Source organism: Falco biarmicus, chromosome 8, assembly GCF_023638135.1.
Source record: "Falco biarmicus isolate bFalBia1 chromosome 8, bFalBia1.pri, whole genome shotgun sequence".
Classification (NCBI taxonomy): Eukaryota; Metazoa; Chordata; class Aves; order Falconiformes; family Falconidae; genus Falco; species Falco biarmicus.
This window is the reverse complement of record NC_079295.1, coordinates 6,808,169-6,826,416: the sequence shown is the minus strand read 5'-3', so window position 1 is coordinate 6,826,416 and position 18,248 is coordinate 6,808,169. Positions and strand designations below refer to the sequence as shown.

General features: G+C 49.0%; 3 protein-coding genes across 5 annotated transcripts in view; 2 read left to right on the top strand and 1 right to left on the bottom strand.

Annotated features, from left to right (window-relative positions):
* MCM3AP (minichromosome maintenance complex component 3 associated protein) overlaps positions 1-2,189 on the bottom strand; it is a 26,648-nt gene extending 24,459 nt beyond the window's left edge. Inside the window, exons 1-3 of one of the 2 annotated variants that reach the window (XM_056350090.1) lie at positions 1,335-2,189; positions 1,014-1,237; positions 133-211 (exon numbers count right to left, since the gene is read on the bottom strand). In XM_056350090.1, coding sequence (XP_056206065.1) covers positions 133-211; positions 1,014-1,237; positions 1,335-2,157 — 1,126 coding nt within the window. In that variant the 5' untranslated portion in view covers positions 2,158-2,189. The remainder of the gene's footprint in view (positions 1-132; positions 212-1,013; positions 1,238-1,334) is intronic. The other variant, XM_056350089.1, reaches the window with a different exon arrangement.
* YBEY (ybeY metalloendoribonuclease) lies at positions 2,188-4,257 on the top strand. Of its 2 annotated transcripts, XM_056350097.1 has the most exons (3): positions 2,193-2,589; positions 2,904-2,972; positions 3,153-3,289. In XM_056350097.1, the coding sequence occupies exons 1-3, from the start codon at positions 2,251-2,253 to the stop codon at positions 3,237-3,239; spliced, it is 495 nt and encodes a 164-aa protein (XP_056206072.1). In that variant the 5' UTR covers positions 2,193-2,250; the 3' UTR covers positions 3,240-3,289. The 2 variants fall into 2 exon arrangements, with proteins under 2 accessions (XP_056206073.1, XP_056206072.1); XM_056350098.1 differs by lacking the exons at positions 2,904-2,972; positions 3,153-3,289 and adding an exon at positions 4,120-4,257 and having other exon boundaries at positions 2,188-2,589.
* On the top strand, positions 3,326-18,248 carry POFUT2 (protein O-fucosyltransferase 2). Its single transcript, XM_056350096.1, has 9 exons — positions 3,326-3,486; positions 4,120-4,370; positions 5,930-6,074; positions 6,425-6,535; positions 10,802-10,868; positions 14,345-14,470; positions 15,022-15,202; positions 16,045-16,168; positions 16,415-18,248. Exons 1-9 carry the CDS (start codon positions 3,326-3,328, stop codon positions 16,566-16,568), a joined length of 1,320 nt encoding a protein of 439 aa, XP_056206071.1. The 3' UTR covers positions 16,569-18,248.

Genomic DNA, 18,248 nt, shown 5'->3' with positions numbered 1-18,248 from the left:
CTGTGATGTTTCCACAAGACATAGAGACATGGAGATCATCTTTGTATCACTCTCAGCACATCAAGAAACAAGACCAGAGTGATGGCGTGCCATTTACGTATCGCCCGGTAACATCTGGAAACACAGACTTACTTGTTTTTTTCTTTTGCCAAAATGTTACTATGTCTTTGTGCAATTCTTTTGCTTTTTTCCTGGCAAGAGCTGCAGAGGCCTGAAAAAAAAAGCAGAGTATGAAAACTTATTAGCATCACAACGTTGAAACGCGCAGTGCATTTTTTTGCCAGAAAACATTTACCAGTTTCCACAAAATTCTGGTTACTGTGCTTTAAGACCTACATGCAACCAGAAGGACTGGTTTCCACAAATATTGCTGCTTTTCTAAGAGCTACAGCAAGCATAGAGCACTTGAGCCTTAAAGGTGCGTTTTTAAGCACCACAGGGAACGCACCAGGCAGTCTCCGAACCGCAGCGCACCTCAGCACTGACATAACGGCAGCAACCCCAGCAAGCAGGGGTCACTCTGCAGGGGTGGCACCAGCTCACCTCCCCCTCGGCACTGCCAAGCCCGAGCAAGAACATAGCAGCATACGTAACTCGGATGTGAGCAACATGAGACAAGAAGCAGGGACGACCCGCTTGGTGTTGGAGCTGGATGACAAGAGGACAGGTAAAGCCAGGCTGGGTCACCATGCCTGGGGCCCACGCTGAGGCCTGCACGCTGCCATCCCGGGCTGTATCGAGGCACTGATGGCACAATGCTGTCCCCCCAGGGCGAGGGATACACCAATGCTGTCCCCCCAGGGCGAGGGATACACCAATGCTGTCCCCCCAGGGCGAGGGATACACCAATGCTGTCCCCCCAGGGCGAGGGATACACCAATGCTGTCCCCCCAGGGCGAGGGATACACCAATGCTGTCCCCCCAGGGCGAGGGATACACCACGCTACCAGAGAGAGGTGGCAGCTCTTAGGGGTCTAAACCCGCTCCCACGCCAAGCGCTCCTCGACACTCACATGATCAAAGAAGTGGAGAACGGCCATTTTTTTGTTGCGCCTGGTCATGATCCGTCGAACTTTCACGAACTGGCTGAAGTGCTTCTCCAGCACCGTCCTGTCGTTGATGTAATCGGGGATGTTCTTGCACTGGATGGCCGTCAGCTCGCCGGGTGACAGCCCCCCCAGCCCCTCCGTGCTGTCGCTGCCCCGAGTCCGGCGGGCGGGGGTCGCGGGGGCAGCCTCTGCGAAGAGAGGGAGGGAGAGAGGGAGGGAAACCGCCGCCTCAGAGCGCGGGCGACGGCGGGCGGCGGCGGGGCTCCGCGCCCGGCCCCAGCCTACCTTCCCGCGGGGGCTCCCGGGCCTCGGCCGCCGGCGGCTCCTCGCCCGCGCCCCGCTCGGTCTCGACGGCGTCCCCGCGGTCGCGGTGCCCGCCGCGGCCCTGGCTGCGCAGCATGTCCTCCAGCGTGCGGCCGAAGAGCGCACCACCGCGGGGGCGGCTCAGCAGCACGGCCCGCTTCTCCGGCGGCGCCGCCCGCCCGCCCAGCAGCGCCCGCCGCGGCGAGCGCTCCCGCTCCCGCTCCTCCTTCCGCTTCAGGCCCTTGGGCGCCGGCTCCCCCGCCTCCCCGAAGAGCGACCGCGGGCCCTTCTCCTCCGGCCGGCCCAGGGCGGCGGCGGGACGCGAGAAGGAGAAGGGCCCCCCCGCCGCCGCGCCCGCCGCCGCGCCCGCCGCCTCCGGGCCCGTCTCAGGCGCGAAGCCGAACGGCGGCGAGAAGGTGAAGGCGGCGGGGGCGGCCGGGCCCTTCTCCCCCTCGCCGCCCGCCAGCGGCTTGAAAGCGGCGGCGCTCTCGGGCGCCTTGAAGCGGAACTCGGGCGCCGCGAAGGCCCCGCCGCCGCCCGGCGCCTCGCCCGGCCCCGGGAAGCTGCCTAGGTTGGTGGGCGGCTTGAAGCTGAAGCCCGCGTTGCCCGCCGGGGCCCCGCCGCTGCCCGCCGCCGCGAAGGCCGGCGCTTGGCCTAGCCCGTAGGGCGGCCCGAAGGCGGCGGCGGGCCCGGGTGCGAAGGGCAGACCGGCGGCGGCACCGCCCTGCCCGAAGACGGCCGCCTGCCCGAAGCGCAGCGGCGGGGGGAAGGCGGGTGGCCCGCGGAACGGGCCCCCGGCGTTCATGGCGGCCGCCGCCTCTCCCCGGCGGGCGGGGTCTCGCCGCGCAGGCGCGGGCGGCCCGGGGAGCGGGGGCGGGCTCCCGCCGCCATCGCCATCATGAGCGTGGTGCTGCGGAACGCCCAGCGAGCCGTGCCGGTGCGCCGGGTCCCGCTCCGCCGCGCTGTCTGTGCCCTGCGGGCCGCCTTAGGTGCCTCTCGCTTCGACGTGGGGCTGGTTTGTGCCGGCAACGGGTTGATGCGGCGTCTTAACGGCGCGTACCGGCAGCGCCCGGAGCCCACCGACGTCCTGTCCTTCCCCTTCCACCGGGTCACGGCGGGGGAGCTGCCGCGGCCGCGCTGCCGCGACGAATACAACTTGGGGGACATTTTCCTGGGGGTGGAGTACATCCACCAGCAGTGCCGCGCCACCGGGGAGGACTTCGACAGCGTGCTGGCGGTGAGGCGGCCGGCCGGCCCGGGGCGGGGAAGGGCAGCCGAGGGGTGTCCCCCCGCGGCAGGGGGCGGCTGCCGCTCCCTTGGCCCGGCTGGGCTGGACGAGGAGGCGGTGGTGGTACAGCTTACCCTGAGCTGTGCGGTTTTGCGTTACCGGCTCTTTGCTGGAAGTTTTGGCAAAGCGGCAGATAGTGGGGTACGGGGCGAGCTGGCACGCCGGTGGGGCCGGGGCGGGCTGCGGTGCCGGGGCTGCCCGCAGCTGCCAGCCGTGGGACTGGGGCTGTTACACGCCTTACAGAGCCCGGCTGCTTTCCGCAGGTGACGGCGGCCCACGGACTGTGCCACTTGCTGGGCTACCAGCACAACACGGAATCCGAGTGGCAGCAGGTACGGCGGTGGCGGGGCGCCGGGAAGGGCGTGCGGTGCCCAGCCTGGGGGGGCGGAATTTTCCTGTCCCTCACGCCCCCACCCGTGACGGGGCACCCGCCGGCTCCACAGGGCTGCGGCTGGCGGAGAGGCCGGTAGCCCGGCCGCGGGGCACCCAGCGGGGCTTCCCTCCTCCCGCAGATGTACCGGAAGGAGGTGGAGATCCTGGAGGAGCTGAACCGGCTCACCGGCGCCAGCCTCCGGCCCCTAACGGCGGGCCTCTTCTGAGGGAACCGCACCGGGGCCGCTTTCCTCCCGCGCACCGAGGGGCCGGGCCGCCGCCGGGGCCGCCCCGGACGTGTCGCAGCGCGGGGATGGCGGCGCAAGGCCCCGGCCGCCGCCTCACGCCGCTGCTGCTCGGCCTGGCCGCGCTCGTCCTGCCGCCGCCCGCCGCCGCCCAGCCGCCGCCCGCCGCCCTCCGCGCCGGCCACGCCGCCTCCTCGCTGCCCGCTGCCGCCGCCGCGCCGCGCACCAGGTGAGGAGGGGCCGCGCAGCGCCCCCCGGCCCGGCCCCGGCCCCGCCGCAGGGTCGGCACCTGCCGCCTGCTGAGGGGGCTGGTGGGTCCCCTGCCGCGGTGCTGAGCCGCGGGCCAGTGGCAGGTAAGGGTCCTCCTTTGCCTGCTGGTGCCGTTTGGGTCGTTTCTGGAAGATGCTGTCGCAGCTGTCTGGGGGCTTTCCTGCTCTGAGCGCGGCTGGGGCACCCCAGCTGCACCCTGGTCCTCTCTCCCTCCTCAGCCTGTCCGCCTGCCTTTGTATTCAGCACTGCGTGATGTGATGTGCCTCACCGTGCACCATGTTACCCTCAGGGCGAGCAAGACATCTAAGGAATTCACTCCTTTCCCCCCCATCCCACCCCATACAGGAAAGCCTCATGGCATGTGCCACTTTGATGATGTCCCACAAGGAGACTGCGGTGCCTCCCCTAGCCCCTGCAGCATGCACTGCTCTGCCTTCCCCTACTTCATCCCTTCGCCTCTTCTGAGTACCACAAGCTCACAAAAGAGGAACAGTTTCCATCCCGATAGAGTTATGTGGTGGTGGGATTCAAAAAGCAAACCACTAGAAGTTCTGAACTCCCCAAAGTAATTGCATTGCTTTGTTCTCCCCAGGTACCTTTTGTATGATGTAAATCCTCCTGAAGGGTTCAACCTTCGCAGAGATGTCTACGTTCGCATTGCTTCCCTTCTAAAGACCTTGCTGAAAAGTGAAAACTGGGTGTTAGTTTTGCCTCCCTGGGGACGTCTTTATCACTGGCAGAGCCCTGACATCCTTCAGGTCCGGATCCCTTGGTCCGAGTTCTTCGATCTCCCAAGCCTCAACAGGAACATCCCTGTCATTGAATATGAGCAGTTTCTGGCAGGTAGAGTATGGAATTGTACAGCATACAGTTGGCTAACTATTTGAGGTGATTTCTTGTTTATGCTTATATGAGCTTTTACCTTTAATGTGAAATAAAAAAAAAAAAAGGTGGCAAGAATCGTGCTGAGCAACAAACCACTGGGATGAAATAACCCAATTATTTGGCAGCTTGTTTGATGTAGCACTGTCATCCCCACGATTTCCTAGGGACCCTAGAGAAAGACCGTTAATGCTTCTGGTTAAAGTCACAGATGCTTCTGTGTAATTTTGGCCATGGTAAAAAACCTTCTAAGGAGAGAGAGAGGCAGCCTGTCAAAATACGGGCAAGTCACCTTTTTCTGGAGGTGGTTGGGCAGTAAAAGCTGTGCAGCGGTGTCATGGTTTAACCCCAGCTGGTAATTTAGTACCACGCAGCCGCTCGCTCACGCCCCCCTCACCCAGAAGGATGGGGAGTAGAGCTGGAAAGGAATGTAAAACTCGAGGGTTGAGGTGAGAGCAATTTAATAATTGAAATAGAATAACAATGAAAGAACAATAATAACAATGATGACAATAACAGTTATAATGAAGAGGGGAAGGAAAAGAATAAAATCCAGAGCAAAAGGAAGAAAAGAACACGTGGTGCACCGTGTAACTGCTCACTACTTGCTGACTGTCCTGAGCGTGACCTGCCCGCCCTGGCCACCCCCCAGGTATATATACCAGGCATGATGCCCCATGGTATGGAATACCTCTCTGGCCAGTTCGGATCAACGGACCTGGCTGTGTCCCCTACCAATTCCTTGTGTCCCTCCAGCCTTTTCACTAACAAGGCCTGAGGAACTGGAAAGTCTCACATCAAAGCCAAAACACAGCACAGTACTAGCTCCTAAGAAGATAATTAACTCCATCCCAGCTGAACCCAGGATAAATGGGTTCTTCGGTGAACTTACCTTTTCATCATCGAGGTTGCATAATCTCAAAATACTTACCCCTGCTTTTTGTGTACCAAATGGCATAGAAGAGAAGGGCCTGCCCTAAGAACGTGGAAACCATGAAGTTGGTTCCTTTAGGATTTAATGCCATGTTGAACTAATCACCAAATGCCAAACTCTGCAGCAGTGTCACAGACTTTTTCAGCAAAGGAAATAAAAGGCCCCCCAAATGTCACACTTCCTCAAAGAGCTCTGAAAGGGTCACTGTCCCTTTCTTTTCAGGAAAAAGCATTTAGAAACCCTGAAATTTAGAGGAAGGAGGGCTTGTACTTGTCAGGAGGCACTCTTCCCATAACAGCTACCTACAGCATTGAAAACCTTTGTGCTTCATGGTGTGTTTTACCCAGCTTTTGAATTTACATTTCCATGGTGATTCAGTTCTGTGTGTCACCTTAAATCAGGCATAGCTGGGTGGGAGTAGTAGGTTGTCACGCCCCCTGACCCTTTTATCTTTTCAGCTTACACAGAACTTCCTTTCCTTTTTCATAGGGAAGAAAGTAGTTTTTTAGCTGCAAGTAATGCTTGTTCATACCTTTATTGCATGATTTTTCATGCTCACAAATGCTTTGTTTTGCCTTCTGTGCAGAGTCAGGTGGGCCCTTTATTGAGCAGATTTATGTCCTACAAGGCTACGCAGAAGGATGGAAAGAAGGAACATGGGAAGAAAAAATAGATGAAAGGCCATGCATTGACCAGCTTATGTACTCCAAAGACAAACATGAGTACTACAGGTAACATCTAGCAGTCCTTTCAGTCTTCTTTTTACTTGTGTTCAGTGAGACATTTGCCTACTCTACAACAACTGCACAAGTCTGTTCTGTAAAGTGTTGTCTCTGAATCTCTCGATGCTGTGGGTTCACTTTGTTTTTAAAACTCCACTGATAATAAAATGTCATATTGGTAGTAGAAGATCTGATTTTAGAAAGTTATTTCACACAAATACAGTGTAAAGGAGCTGGCTGGTTTATTTACATTTTCTGTCATCTTTCTAGGGTGTGCTGTTTATTTGTTTCATTACAGATATGGCATTAATTTAAAATAGAAGCCTGTGAACCAACCAATACTTTGTGTTCCCTTTCAGGGGATGGTTCTGGGGTTATGAGGAGACACGGGGCCTAAATGTCTCTTGTTTGTCTGTCCAAGGATCTGCCTCTATTGTGGCTCCAATCCTTTTGAAGAACACTTCAGCACAGTGAGTTGCCTTGTATTGCTATTTATTGTTGTATCACGTGCCCACAAACCCATTGCCAGGTGGGAAGAGCAGGGGGAACTTAGAGACTGTTGTGGCAATTCATCACTGAGTTACTGTAATCCGTTAAAACCATTACAGAAGGAATTTACATTGTAAGAAGCACCTAATTAAGTTAAATGATGCAGTCCTAAAATCTAAGAGGAAATAGCCTTGAGCTCCTTAGTCGTCTCTCTTGGGTAGCTAAATGTCCTTCCCACCCTATGTTTGCCTTTCCTTCCTTTACCATTTGATGCTGGGTCAAGAGGGAACAAACAGAGTGGCATCAGTGTTTCCCAAGCCCACGTCTCTCGTGAGGTGCAGTGCCTGGTCTCTTGGGACATCTGTCCTCCATAGTGTGAGCTGGGTTTAGAGAAAGCAAGCATCATGTTCTGTCTTTCTGCTCTCAGATGCCACTAGGATAATCAGAGGAAAGGAAAGCTCTATATGAGAGTTGGAGCATGCTTACATTATCCCAGTAGCAAAGTGTTTCCGGTCGATTGTGACCCTGTAACAGCTGAAGACATCATAGCAAAGCAAAAGCTACTGGGGTACAGGAGCGAAGAGGAAATAATCGCTGTCTGGGAATACATCAGGGAAATAAATCCTTAGGAGAAACACAGAAGGTCTAAGCTGAAGCGCAGTTTTGCCATGAGAGCAAAAACATCCAAAAATTTGACATCAGTATGATTTTATTGAAAATGAGATGAAGGTATCCCTAAGGGGATCTGTAGTACCTCCCGCTGGGAGCAGGGAAGCAAAGTCCTGTTTTTTAACAGGAAGGTTTTCTATTTATAGGAGTTATACCACAGTCTTTGCCAGTGACAGCAGAAAACTGGATTAAATAAGCCATAGAGGTCTCCATGTTTAGCCCTACAGTTAATTCCGTCGTGGCAGCTGTCAAAGGTCTGGCATGAGGAAGATCAAGAGAAAAATTAGGAGTAGTGCCCAAGTATTCCTAGCGTGCAGACAAGGTGCCTTATCCATGAGATCACATTTCGCAGTCAGATTCAAGTAGGAAGAAGTACGAATGTAGCAGCAGTGTAAGGGCAGCTACAGTAGTTCATGTTAAAACTACTGGTTCCTGTTAAAGTTGGTGCAGTTTTGTCTGTGAAATCCAATAGTGGCTAAAATCAGATGCCTGCAGAAAAGTATAAGAAATGGGCAAGTGTGTGTAATGCCTCCCCTGAGTCTTGTCCCACCCTGAATTCACGTTTGTGGTTGTAGGGACCTTCTTTGCTGAAAGCGATCTTCATATCTTTTACATCTATCAGTCAGTCCACGGATCTGTGCAAGCCTCCCTTTGAACCCCCAGGCACACTGTTAGCATCTACGAAATCTTGGAACAAGACCTAAAGGTTTTGCACCTTAACTGTGTGCCCTATGAAAATCTACCTCCTTTTGTAACTCCTGCTTGCAAGTTTCATCTAGCATCATGTCGTGCAAGAGACAGTGAACAAACAGCTCTTCAATATTCACCTCCATACCATGCATGATTTTACATCTGTCTTACTCCTCCTGGCTTGTCTCCTCTGCAGTGATAAGAGTCCTGGCTTCACTGGTTGTTTCTCATGTGAAAGCCTTTCCATGCCTTTGGTCATCCTCAATGCCATTCTCTGAACCTTTACAGCTCAGCTGGATCCTGCACACTGAGTGCAGGTAAACCCATTACATAGTGGTACAATGACATGATCTGTTCAGCGCTCCTTTCTTTTTCTGGTAATTCCTGATCTACAAATTCCCTTTTTTGACCTCTGATGAGTGTTGCCTTGTCATTTTCATCAAACTGTCCTCATTCCTGAGCGTCAAGCCCTGTAGTTATCAGATGAAGCTAATGGTTTTTATTTTACCGGGTACACTCCTACATTAGATTTCATCTGCCACTTTACTGGCCAGTCATCAAAACTTCACAGTTGGCCTTTGTCTTTCCTGTTTTGAAAAATTTAAAGTGATCCACAAGCTGCGTCACCCCAGAGTTCACACCCTTTTGTAGGTTGTTTAGGAATATGGTGAAAAGCAGATTCCTTCCACTTGTGACCTCCCTGTACAGTGAGAACTGGATATTTACCCGTCTTTAAACTTTTTTTTTTAAATCTGTGCCAGGGCCTTCTCTCCTGTGCCATTGCTTAGGTTTTCTTAAAAGCCTTTAACAAAGGCTGTCAGGGAACCCTGGTAGGCAGTGTCAATGAGCTTTCCCTTACCTGCATGGGTGCTTATGTCTTTAGGCTATTCTGATTGTTCAGAGCTCCCAGTTGATACTTCTCCGATTTAGATATCCATCAGTTCTGGCTTTTATAATAGTTGCTCTTAAGTTGTGTAGTACTGACATCAGGTTTGCCACTATGTTGCATCCCAGACCTCCCCAAGGATGTTTTTAGAAAATTGACATCACATATGCTGTGTTGCAGTTGTAAGAAGTCACATACCAGAATTAGTGGCACAGCTGCTTCATCCTTGAATTCCTTGACAGCTATTGGGTGAATACTGCCTGGTGTTGGTCATTTGTGGGTTCCTTTTGTGTGGCTGTTCTGTCGCTGGACACTTCCTGTGGCCGCTTTGGTTTGGGAGATGCGTTCTCTGATGAGTTTGCCTGTAAAATGTCATTCTTGCAGGTGAATCTTCCCAGCTTTTCCACCTAGTGCACAGCTACAAAAAATGCCAGTAGCTGTTGCTGCCATGACATTACTGTCTCTTAAGTGCTTATTAAGCCTTTGTCTTTGTATTGGAATGAAGATTTGTCATTAGATTGAAGGCCTTTATTTCTTGTTGCTCAATTTCTTCTTTGACTTTCTTTATTGACTTTTTCTATTTAACTTCATGGAGTGTATGAACCTTTTTGTTTTCTTCACTTGGATGCTACTTCTGCATTTTTGCATAGTCCCCTTTTTGACACTGAATGCAACTGCAGTAAGTTTCCTTTGGCCATTGTTGATCCAGTAGGATGTCGAAGATGAGTACATTTATGGCCACTGTCATGAAGTAGCTCTTCCACTGTGAGATTGTGGTCTGTGTCTTGCTGCTGCTCAAGAGGATATCAGGAGCTACTCCTTGCCCAGTTCGTTCATGGAACTGTCTTTGACAGTACTCAAACTGCACTTACTTAGTCTCATCTTGCTGTGACACTTGCCCAGCCTACCTGGGGATAGCTGAAATCTCCAATGCACAAGTCACTGTAGCCTCTCTGATCTCCCATGTTGCCCTTTTGGACAATCAGTTTTATGGTCGTGGTACTGTATTATTACTCTTCAGGTGTGGTCACTTACACAAATCTTCCTGGCATCTTTAGATTATTAATCTGATTCACCTCCAAGCTTCCTGTTAAATGCAGCTCCAGCAGCACAGTCTAGTCTGTTTTCCAGATTATTTTTAGGCTATATTCAAGTGTCCAGCTGATTTTCAGCAGTGATAAAGTTGATTTGTTATTTCCTTTCTTTCATTTTAGTAGAAAATGAATCAGATAATGAGTTTGACCCCTCCTTTCAGCAGAACCATTTTCTCTGTGTGTTTGCTCATATTGAGCACAAACTAAGCCTACATCCCCTATGCTCTTGGATATTTCAAACTCCCCAAATTTTTTCTGCTTCTTAGCGCTTGGGTAATGCAGTTATGTTTCCAGTACACAATCCAGTCCTGAACTGTGTGTGTTTATGAAAAGCACAGGCTGCTTTCATGTTAGTGAATAAGTTTCATTTTAAAATTTGGGTGTAGTTGCTAGTGCACATTTTTGTAGAGTCTGCAGGTTCTTTGATCTGTTGTTTTACTGTAGGACATCGTATTCCCCAAGTGGAAAACACCTGCTCTGATTTTGCTTTTGTGAGCATGACTCCAGCTTCCTTCAAGAGGCTTTCACATGCTCCGAGGCTGAGCATCATTCATGGGTTGCTTCTCCCCTTTGGATCACTCTCCCTGTTGGCAATCTTGTTTCTCCAGCACCAGCTACTGTGAGGACTATGTGAGGGACTGTTAAGGCTTGTTTGTGTTTAACTGTTAGAATTAAGAGTGTCATTCATTAAGGAAGAGAGCAAGAACACGCAGTGGCATAGTTCCCTTCTCTCCCCAGCAGGCTATGGGTCACAATTTGCTTTGTACAGAACAGACTGGCAGCCTGTCCCTCATTCCCTGTGCTCCCTTTGCAAAACAGATCATTTATCCTAGCAACTGTATAAAGAAACATCATAATGTAAATTCTATTCCTAAGGGAACTGCACTCAGTTTTACAATTTTTAATAGGTCAGTGATGTTAGACAGAGCTGAAAACCTTCTTCATGACCACTACGGAGGGAAAGATTATTGGAATGTGAGTATTTTCCAGTTAGCTTCTCTAGACTTTCTACTTGGTTCCAATAAAAATTTGATAAACGGTATGTGCTTCAGTTTTGCTTCTGGTTTCTTTTCTTGAAAGTAACTCATGTCTTATGTTTCAGCAGTGTATGCTAAAGGTGGTCTGCAGGCTGCTGTGGATTAATGTAATGCAGGCATTTGTCCTGGTGTCTTGTCCCCAAAGACTGGGTGCTGCAGGGCATGGTGTTTAGAAGGACCTCCCCTGTGCAACACATCTGCCATCAGAAGGGAACTGCCTTTGGGCAGTTTCTTGTCTAGTCAGCCTTAAGATCAGACTTTTGAAAAAAATTCCCCAAAGCGCTCAATATTGTCCTAACCGCCTCCCCATTGGCTTCAATGGCAAAATTCCCATGAGTTTCAAGGTAACGCTGAGCACTGTTGGGAGACCCCACCCAAGGGTCTATGGTAAAAGAATTCCTATGGGAAAAGTTTTAAGTCAAAGGTTCAGCCACAGGAACATGGAACACTGTACGGAGTGCTTGATGTAATTACAATTTCTAAGAGCAAGTGACCCTCAGGATGCTATGAAACAAGTTACGTAGGCCTCAGGCTTGTAAGATGTAAGTGTCTGGCTATTCACTTGGTATACGGCATGCTTTTCAGAAAGGGACCAAACAGTAGTTTGCTAACTATGAATTTTTCATTGAGAGTGATTTTCCAAACAGAGACATGCAACCCGTTTATAATTTTGGAGTCTGACTTGTAGTCCTGCAAAAGCAGACATAAAATTCATGTGGATCCTTAACATGTTTCTTAACAGTGGTACTTTAAACATTGTCTCAACAATTTAAACTTGTTTCAAAATGATTTCAAACTAGCTAGAAAAATATTCTTCTTTCTTTTATTTCAGTTTTAACTGTCTGCATGATTTTTGGTTGTTTTTTTTCTTAATAACTCTCTGGATGTCTAGAGTTCTTCTTAAATCTTGCAAACAGATGCCCTCTTGTCTCAAAGAAGTTTTTAAGTCATAACAAGCCAGCTTCCCTTTGCAACCAACCTACATCTTTGGTGTCCAAAAATACTCTTAATTTAATATTGAGCTGTGCTGTTGTCACCATTTTTGTTTAGCTTCTCTACCAGTGCAAGATGAAAGATACTGCTTTGGGATTCTTAATGGTTGAATGACCACGGAGCAGGAAACAGCTCCTGAAATGGTTTAGGAGCAACTTTGAATCCCTTGAGGAGCATTAGTGTAGCATGTGGACCATGTAAGTGCTTTACTATCTATATGGAAGCAGAAAGTTCTCTTGAGGACAACTGTAGAAAAGCCAACAGTTTTGACTGTGGTTTCACCATTTTGGAAGGCCGCTCTCAAAGAGTTTGAGATGTGTACAGTTAAATCACGTACACAAAAAGGAGCATAACCAACACTGTTTTTGTTTTCCCAAACTTGGAATCAGAGAAAAATTCAGGTGCGTAGGTGTCTCGGCAGCCCTGCCTCCAAGTTTCCACTCCAGAATTTGACCTGGTGGTTTGGGGCTGTGTCCAGCTGAAGGTGGAAAGCCCCCCCCCAGCTGGAGATCTGCCAGCTCTCTGGGGCCTGTCCCGTGGCGGTGCCACTCTTGTGGGCAAGAGATTTTGCCTGGTATCCAAACAGAAGTTGCCTTGCTCCAGCTTGGGCCCAGGGACTCTTGTCCTTTCTCCGTGCACCTCTGAGAAGTCTCTCCCTTCTCTGTTTGTTTCTTTGCAGACAAAAAGGGAGAAGAAGCAAAACTTGGAGGTAGTTGGAAAGGGTGACGGTATTGCGCATGCAGAGTTGAAATGTATACTTTAAATAAGAGGGTAGCCAGATACAGAGTATCCGCTTTAGAAAGTGTATCAGTGGAGGTTCACACCTTGGTGTTTTCTCTTTTATGTACTCTGTTGCAACATAACTGTTCATCCAGAACAGCTGCTCTCCGAGGAGTGCTTTGCACCCAGGAAAAACTTGGCACAGCATACTGCGGGGGTGCCGAACGTGACGTAGCAGTCACACAATCCATCAGGGTGAAGTTTAGAGGTGTTTGATGCAAGCATAGTGTTCAGGGATGGTTATTGTCCTCCCCAGTGCCAGTACTGCCCCTGTACGCGTTTGCTGCCTCTTGGACATACCGTGTTCACCACATCTTGGGTAAGATACCCAACAGCTTGACTCGACAGGAGCATATTGTGTTGACATATTACAAAAAGGAGGAGGAATGTCTGTCTCTGAACTGCAGTGTGAGTGTTTTGCAGCAGACTGTGTACATCTTCCCTTGGTATAAATGTTTTGCTGGAGGATTTTGGATGGGATTAGAAAGCCAGTGCTGATCTCTTTAAAGATGCTAGAAGAGCAGGCTTTGCCATGTAATAATAATTATATATTTATGTATGTGTTAAATAATACATATTTGGTTTTATATGTAATATATAAATACATATAAATACTACATATTTAATTTGCTATTAAATATGTAGAGGGGTGTGGATCTCCAGGTCCCAGTGTGATGGATCTTACCGAAGATTAAATCATTCTGTGTCTTATTGAATGATACGGAGGAGAAACCAGTTCAACCACAGCGAGTTTGGCACAGGGAGAAATAGCTGCTCTGGGAGAAGATGAAAAAAGCCTGGCAGATTGTCGTTCCTGCCTCTTTGCCAGCGCAAGGCAGAGGCAGAATTGGTGTGGCTGTGTCTTGGAGTGCCAGTGATGCTCTGCCTGGCTTTGCCACTGTGTAGCGAACTTTGTCCACTGTGGGTTTCACTGTGCTGAGAAAAGAGAGGCTGTTGGAAATGGAAGAGAAGTGTTTTCATTGCACCTTCTTTGGTGCCCATCACACAATAGACAACAGACTTGTATAAAATTGAGACTTGGACCAAACTGCCAAGTGTCCTTTGTAAGCGGTGTACGTCAGATGGGATTTCCTTAGTTCTGTGGTGTGTGCCTGTTAATAAGAAGGCTGTGTGTGACTGTGTACGGTGGTAACTGCATCGCAAAATCTTTGAAAGAGGTCATTATTCACAGGTGAAGAAAATAATTCCTTTTTCATCACTTTCCCACTGAATTTGGTACGAGCGTCTGTAGCTAGACGCATGGGGTTTTTAAAGCAGGTTTTATTCTTACGATGTTTTGCAAGCTAAAGTCTTTGCCCAGATTTTGTTTCCAAAGGTGAGGTATGTTGCTAGAGTGTTTAATTTGTTATATTATGTCTTCTGTTATGTAAATAACTATGGTCTACTCGGTACACCTATGTATTGCAGGGTCATGGATGAGTATGCTGGTTATAAATGTGGTTATGATTAGGATTAAACAGTTAAGTCTCTGATGAAAGGTTAGAAATTGTTGCTTGCAGTGCTGCATGGATGTATCAGAAGTAACTGCATCTTGGAAGCTCTGTGTATGTGAAACTATCTCCATTTAGGCATTTTTAGCTCTCCCATTTTCTGACTCAGCATCTGCTCTTATTCCAACAGACCCGTCGGAGCATGGTGTTTGCTAAACACCTCCGCGTAGTGGGAGATGAGTTTAGAAAAAAGTATCTTCAATCCACCGATGAGGCAGACAGAACTCATTACAAGGAGGACTGGACACAGATGAAGGTAAAATCACAACAGTCTGTTTCCCATAACAAATTTAATATTTATTTTTTTTTATTTGTGTACTCCTGGCTGTGCGTGGCAGGGAATACTGGAAGATACATGGGACTAGCTCTGCCTGTTCAGACAGAGGTGGATGTGCATGTTCCTACTGTACCCTAATCTCCCTGCGTGACATGAGGTAACAGTCTGTTGAGATGTGGCTAACTGGTTCTGGGTGCCAGATTTTTGTTGCCCTCATTTTCTTTAGTGAAACAAGGGCAGCTTCTGTATTCAGCATCATCTGTGGGTGTAAAGTTCCACTGCAGACTGCCAGTTGTGGATTTGGTCAAGGAGAGCAATTTTTGTTTACAATGATTTCACTCTTCTATGATGCAGTCCATCCAGGGTCAAAACTTTGCAGTAAGTGTCCCAAAATACTGCCAATCCATACCTTAAAATTACTGTCTGCAGCCAGAGTAATTTAGTGCCTTATCCAGAGATTATGCATTCAGGCCTTTTCAGTGTGAATGAATAGTGTTGCTCTCAAGTTTTAAATTTTATTTGTCTTTTAGGTTAAGATGGGCACAGCTCTAGGTGGCCCGTACCTTGGGGTTCATCTCAGGAGGAAAGACTTCATCTGGGGTCACAGAGAAGATGTGCCTTCCCTGCAAGGAGCAGTAAAGAAAATCCGCAGCCTTTTGGACATGCATAAACTTGGAAAAGTTTTTGTAGCCACTGATGCTGTTGAGGAGGGTAGGCAGATCAGTCAGTTTAGGACTGATAACCTTTGACAATGAGCGCAGCAATTAGCACTTTGCTTTTATAAATGACTGGAAGTGCATACGCCTCCATCATTGAATGGGGAATTGAACAAGATCGGGCAGCTGTTTCCTTCCAGCTCGAATAGTTGTGTCAAACCACTCATCTGGTATTTCCCATGGGAGGTTTGACACTCTCTGCAGTGGGAAACTGGGAATTGAATTTGCCTGTTCCTCCTCCTCTTAATTCCATCCCACCTTTTTTAGCTTTTCAGAGACTCTCGGACATGCTGGTGGGAAGGATCCCCTGAAGTCTCCCACCCAGCCTTCCCCTTGGCTGCCCCTGGTGCCACACTGGGGTGGACCTAGCTGTGTGTGGCCAAGGCTTAGAAATCCCCAAGGGTGAAGTTCTCCTCCCAGGCCTTATCCCAGGGCTGCACCTCCCTCCCAGTGGTACCTAGGGATCTATTTCAACATGTGATGTTAGAATAACCCCGCAGGTCATGGCATCTGCATAGCTAATCAAAGTTTACTGTCAAGAAGCTGGTACACCTACCCTGTAGGGTTAGAGCATGAGGCTAGTGGCAGTGTCTGCTCTATCCCTTGCAGGCTTCCCCTCCCACTGAGAACTGCTCCTCTCGGCACCATGTCTCTGACCCACTGCCCCCCACCCCCAGCTCAATACTCTTGACGTTTGGCAAATGTAAAATTTTTAGGTAGATTTTGGTTTGGCTGGCTTCGTAACTGTTCACCCAGGGTTTCCTTAAACACGTTTTATGACAGCAGTGAGTGGCTTTTTAGAATGTAAAAATAAATTCGCATCCTTCCCTTTTTCAGAGATTGAATTGCTCAAGAAGCTGCTGCCTGAGATGGTGAGGTTTGAACCCTCTTGGGAGGAGCTAGAACTTTACAAAGATGGGGGCTTGGCCGTGATTGACCAGTGGATCTGCGCACACGCAAGGTAGTGAAGTCACAAAACAGAATGTTGTTAATGACCCAGATATAGTTGTTTACAAGTCGTATATGACATTGATTTATACAATCGACATACATATAAAATAGCCATATACTAGTTATATTGTGTATGAATATATATGATAATTTCATTATATTGTTTCAGTGAAATTAAAGTTCATGGGACTGAAATCAATTACTTGCATTTAAAAACTTCCCCCCCTTCACAAACCCATTCTGATTCTTTTCACAGGTATTTTATAGGCACCTCAGTTTCAACATTTTCCTTCCGGATCCATGAAGAGAGGGAGATCTTGGGGTTTGATCCAAAAACAACTTACAACCGATTTTGTGGTGAAAAAGAGAAAAACTGTGAGCAGCCAACTCACTGGAAAATTGTATACTAAAATACGGAGAAATCCAAGGGCTTTAATACTGGTGAGCTCAAAAGAACAAGGAAAGACTATGGGGAAATACCTCCTTTTCACCAAACTGGCTCAATCCTCTACCCTCTTCTCAGTGTTTACTTGACATCTGGGTTTTGAAGTACAAGCAATATTCATTGACTTAGTCAGGCATTGATAGGAGCGAGAAAAACAAAGTCAGCCTGGGATCCCATTCTCAGCATAGCTGGGACTGGAGGGCAATACCAGCCCTGCAGTTGAGACCTGAAAGGCAAAACTTTGTCCTGAAACCACGTCACAATTTTCCTTCTAGTTTTAAGGAAGAGGAACGGTTTTAACTTTTATAAACGTAACACAGCTGTGGTCTGTACTGCATTTCTGTCTTTTATTTTTCATTCTGTTCGGTGTTTGCCTCTGGTAGCAAAAACTACATCTTGGTTTTTTAACCTGCACTACGTGAGCTGAAGATTGCGTGTAAAGTCTGTCGTTCCCTGGGGAAATCTTCCTTTTCCAATAGTAATTTGTGAACATTCAAATTGTCTGATGCAATCAGTGCTTGATGAAAGAAGAGAAGGTGGCATTTCTACCTAAACCAACTGCTTCTAGTAGCAGTCTCAGTGAGTCTGTGCTGAGGGGTGCAGCGGTGGGGCTTGTAGGGTGCTAAAGGGAAGGTTATATTTCTTCTTACGTTTTACCTTCACAATGGAAACTTCTTTTTTTCACCCGTTGTCCTCCCAAAGGCCTGTTCAGTTGGACTGATGCAAAAGTCAGCACCCTTTTGGGGTTACCCAGTCAGCTCGGTGATGGTGATGCTGTACTAAAAGGCCTTTCAGTTTCCTTGTCAGATGGATCCCAGTAATTCAAATTAATTTGCTGCATTTCTGCCTTTATGCAAGGGTGCAAACTGAGGACAGTGACAGGCAGCAGAGGTCATTGGCCCTGGAGGTGACGTGTGTGAGCCCAGCAGTGGGGAGCGTTGCAGGTGGGGCTGTGCTCTGATGCAGGTGGCTGGCTGGTGGTCCGGGGGGAGAGCCCGGTGCTGCACTACCTGCCAGAGGGAAAGCGCAGCTCCTGTTTGAGAAAGGTTTTGTGTGAGTACCCATTCTAGCTCTTGCAGTCTCTTGCTGTGTAGAATTGGCAGTTGGGAAGTATTCTGCCCCATTCGGTGCTTCAGGTTGATCTTTTGCCCTGCAGGTCTACATGGCTCTGTTAACCTTCTTCAGACGTGGGCTAGGAGACAGAATTCAGTAGGCAGAGCAGGCATTTTTCCTTAAAAAGTCAATTTTACCAGATTGCCTCGATGTTAGCAGACTTTTCATTTGCTCTTTCCTCTTGGCTTGAGTAGGGATATATATAACCTTCCTGTGCTGTGCAGTGGACATTTCACAGGGGCCCCCAGACAATGAGGTTGGTTCCTCCTGTGCAGCCGCAGTGGAAGCTGTCAGGGCTTCTCAGACAATAGTAGCAGCAGCTCTCCTGTTTATTACCAGCTGCACGTTGCATCTCCGTGCAGCAGCTGAGCCCCTCTGGCGACAAAGTGGGGAGCCCAGCATTTCAAAGCAGTGCCTTTTCCCACCAAGTCAAATGTTCTCGTTCAGCTTGTGCGCCGTGTAAAGCGATGGTGGTGATTTACGTGTGATGTATACCTCGCTGAGAAAAAGTAAAAAGCTTTGTAGCATTTTA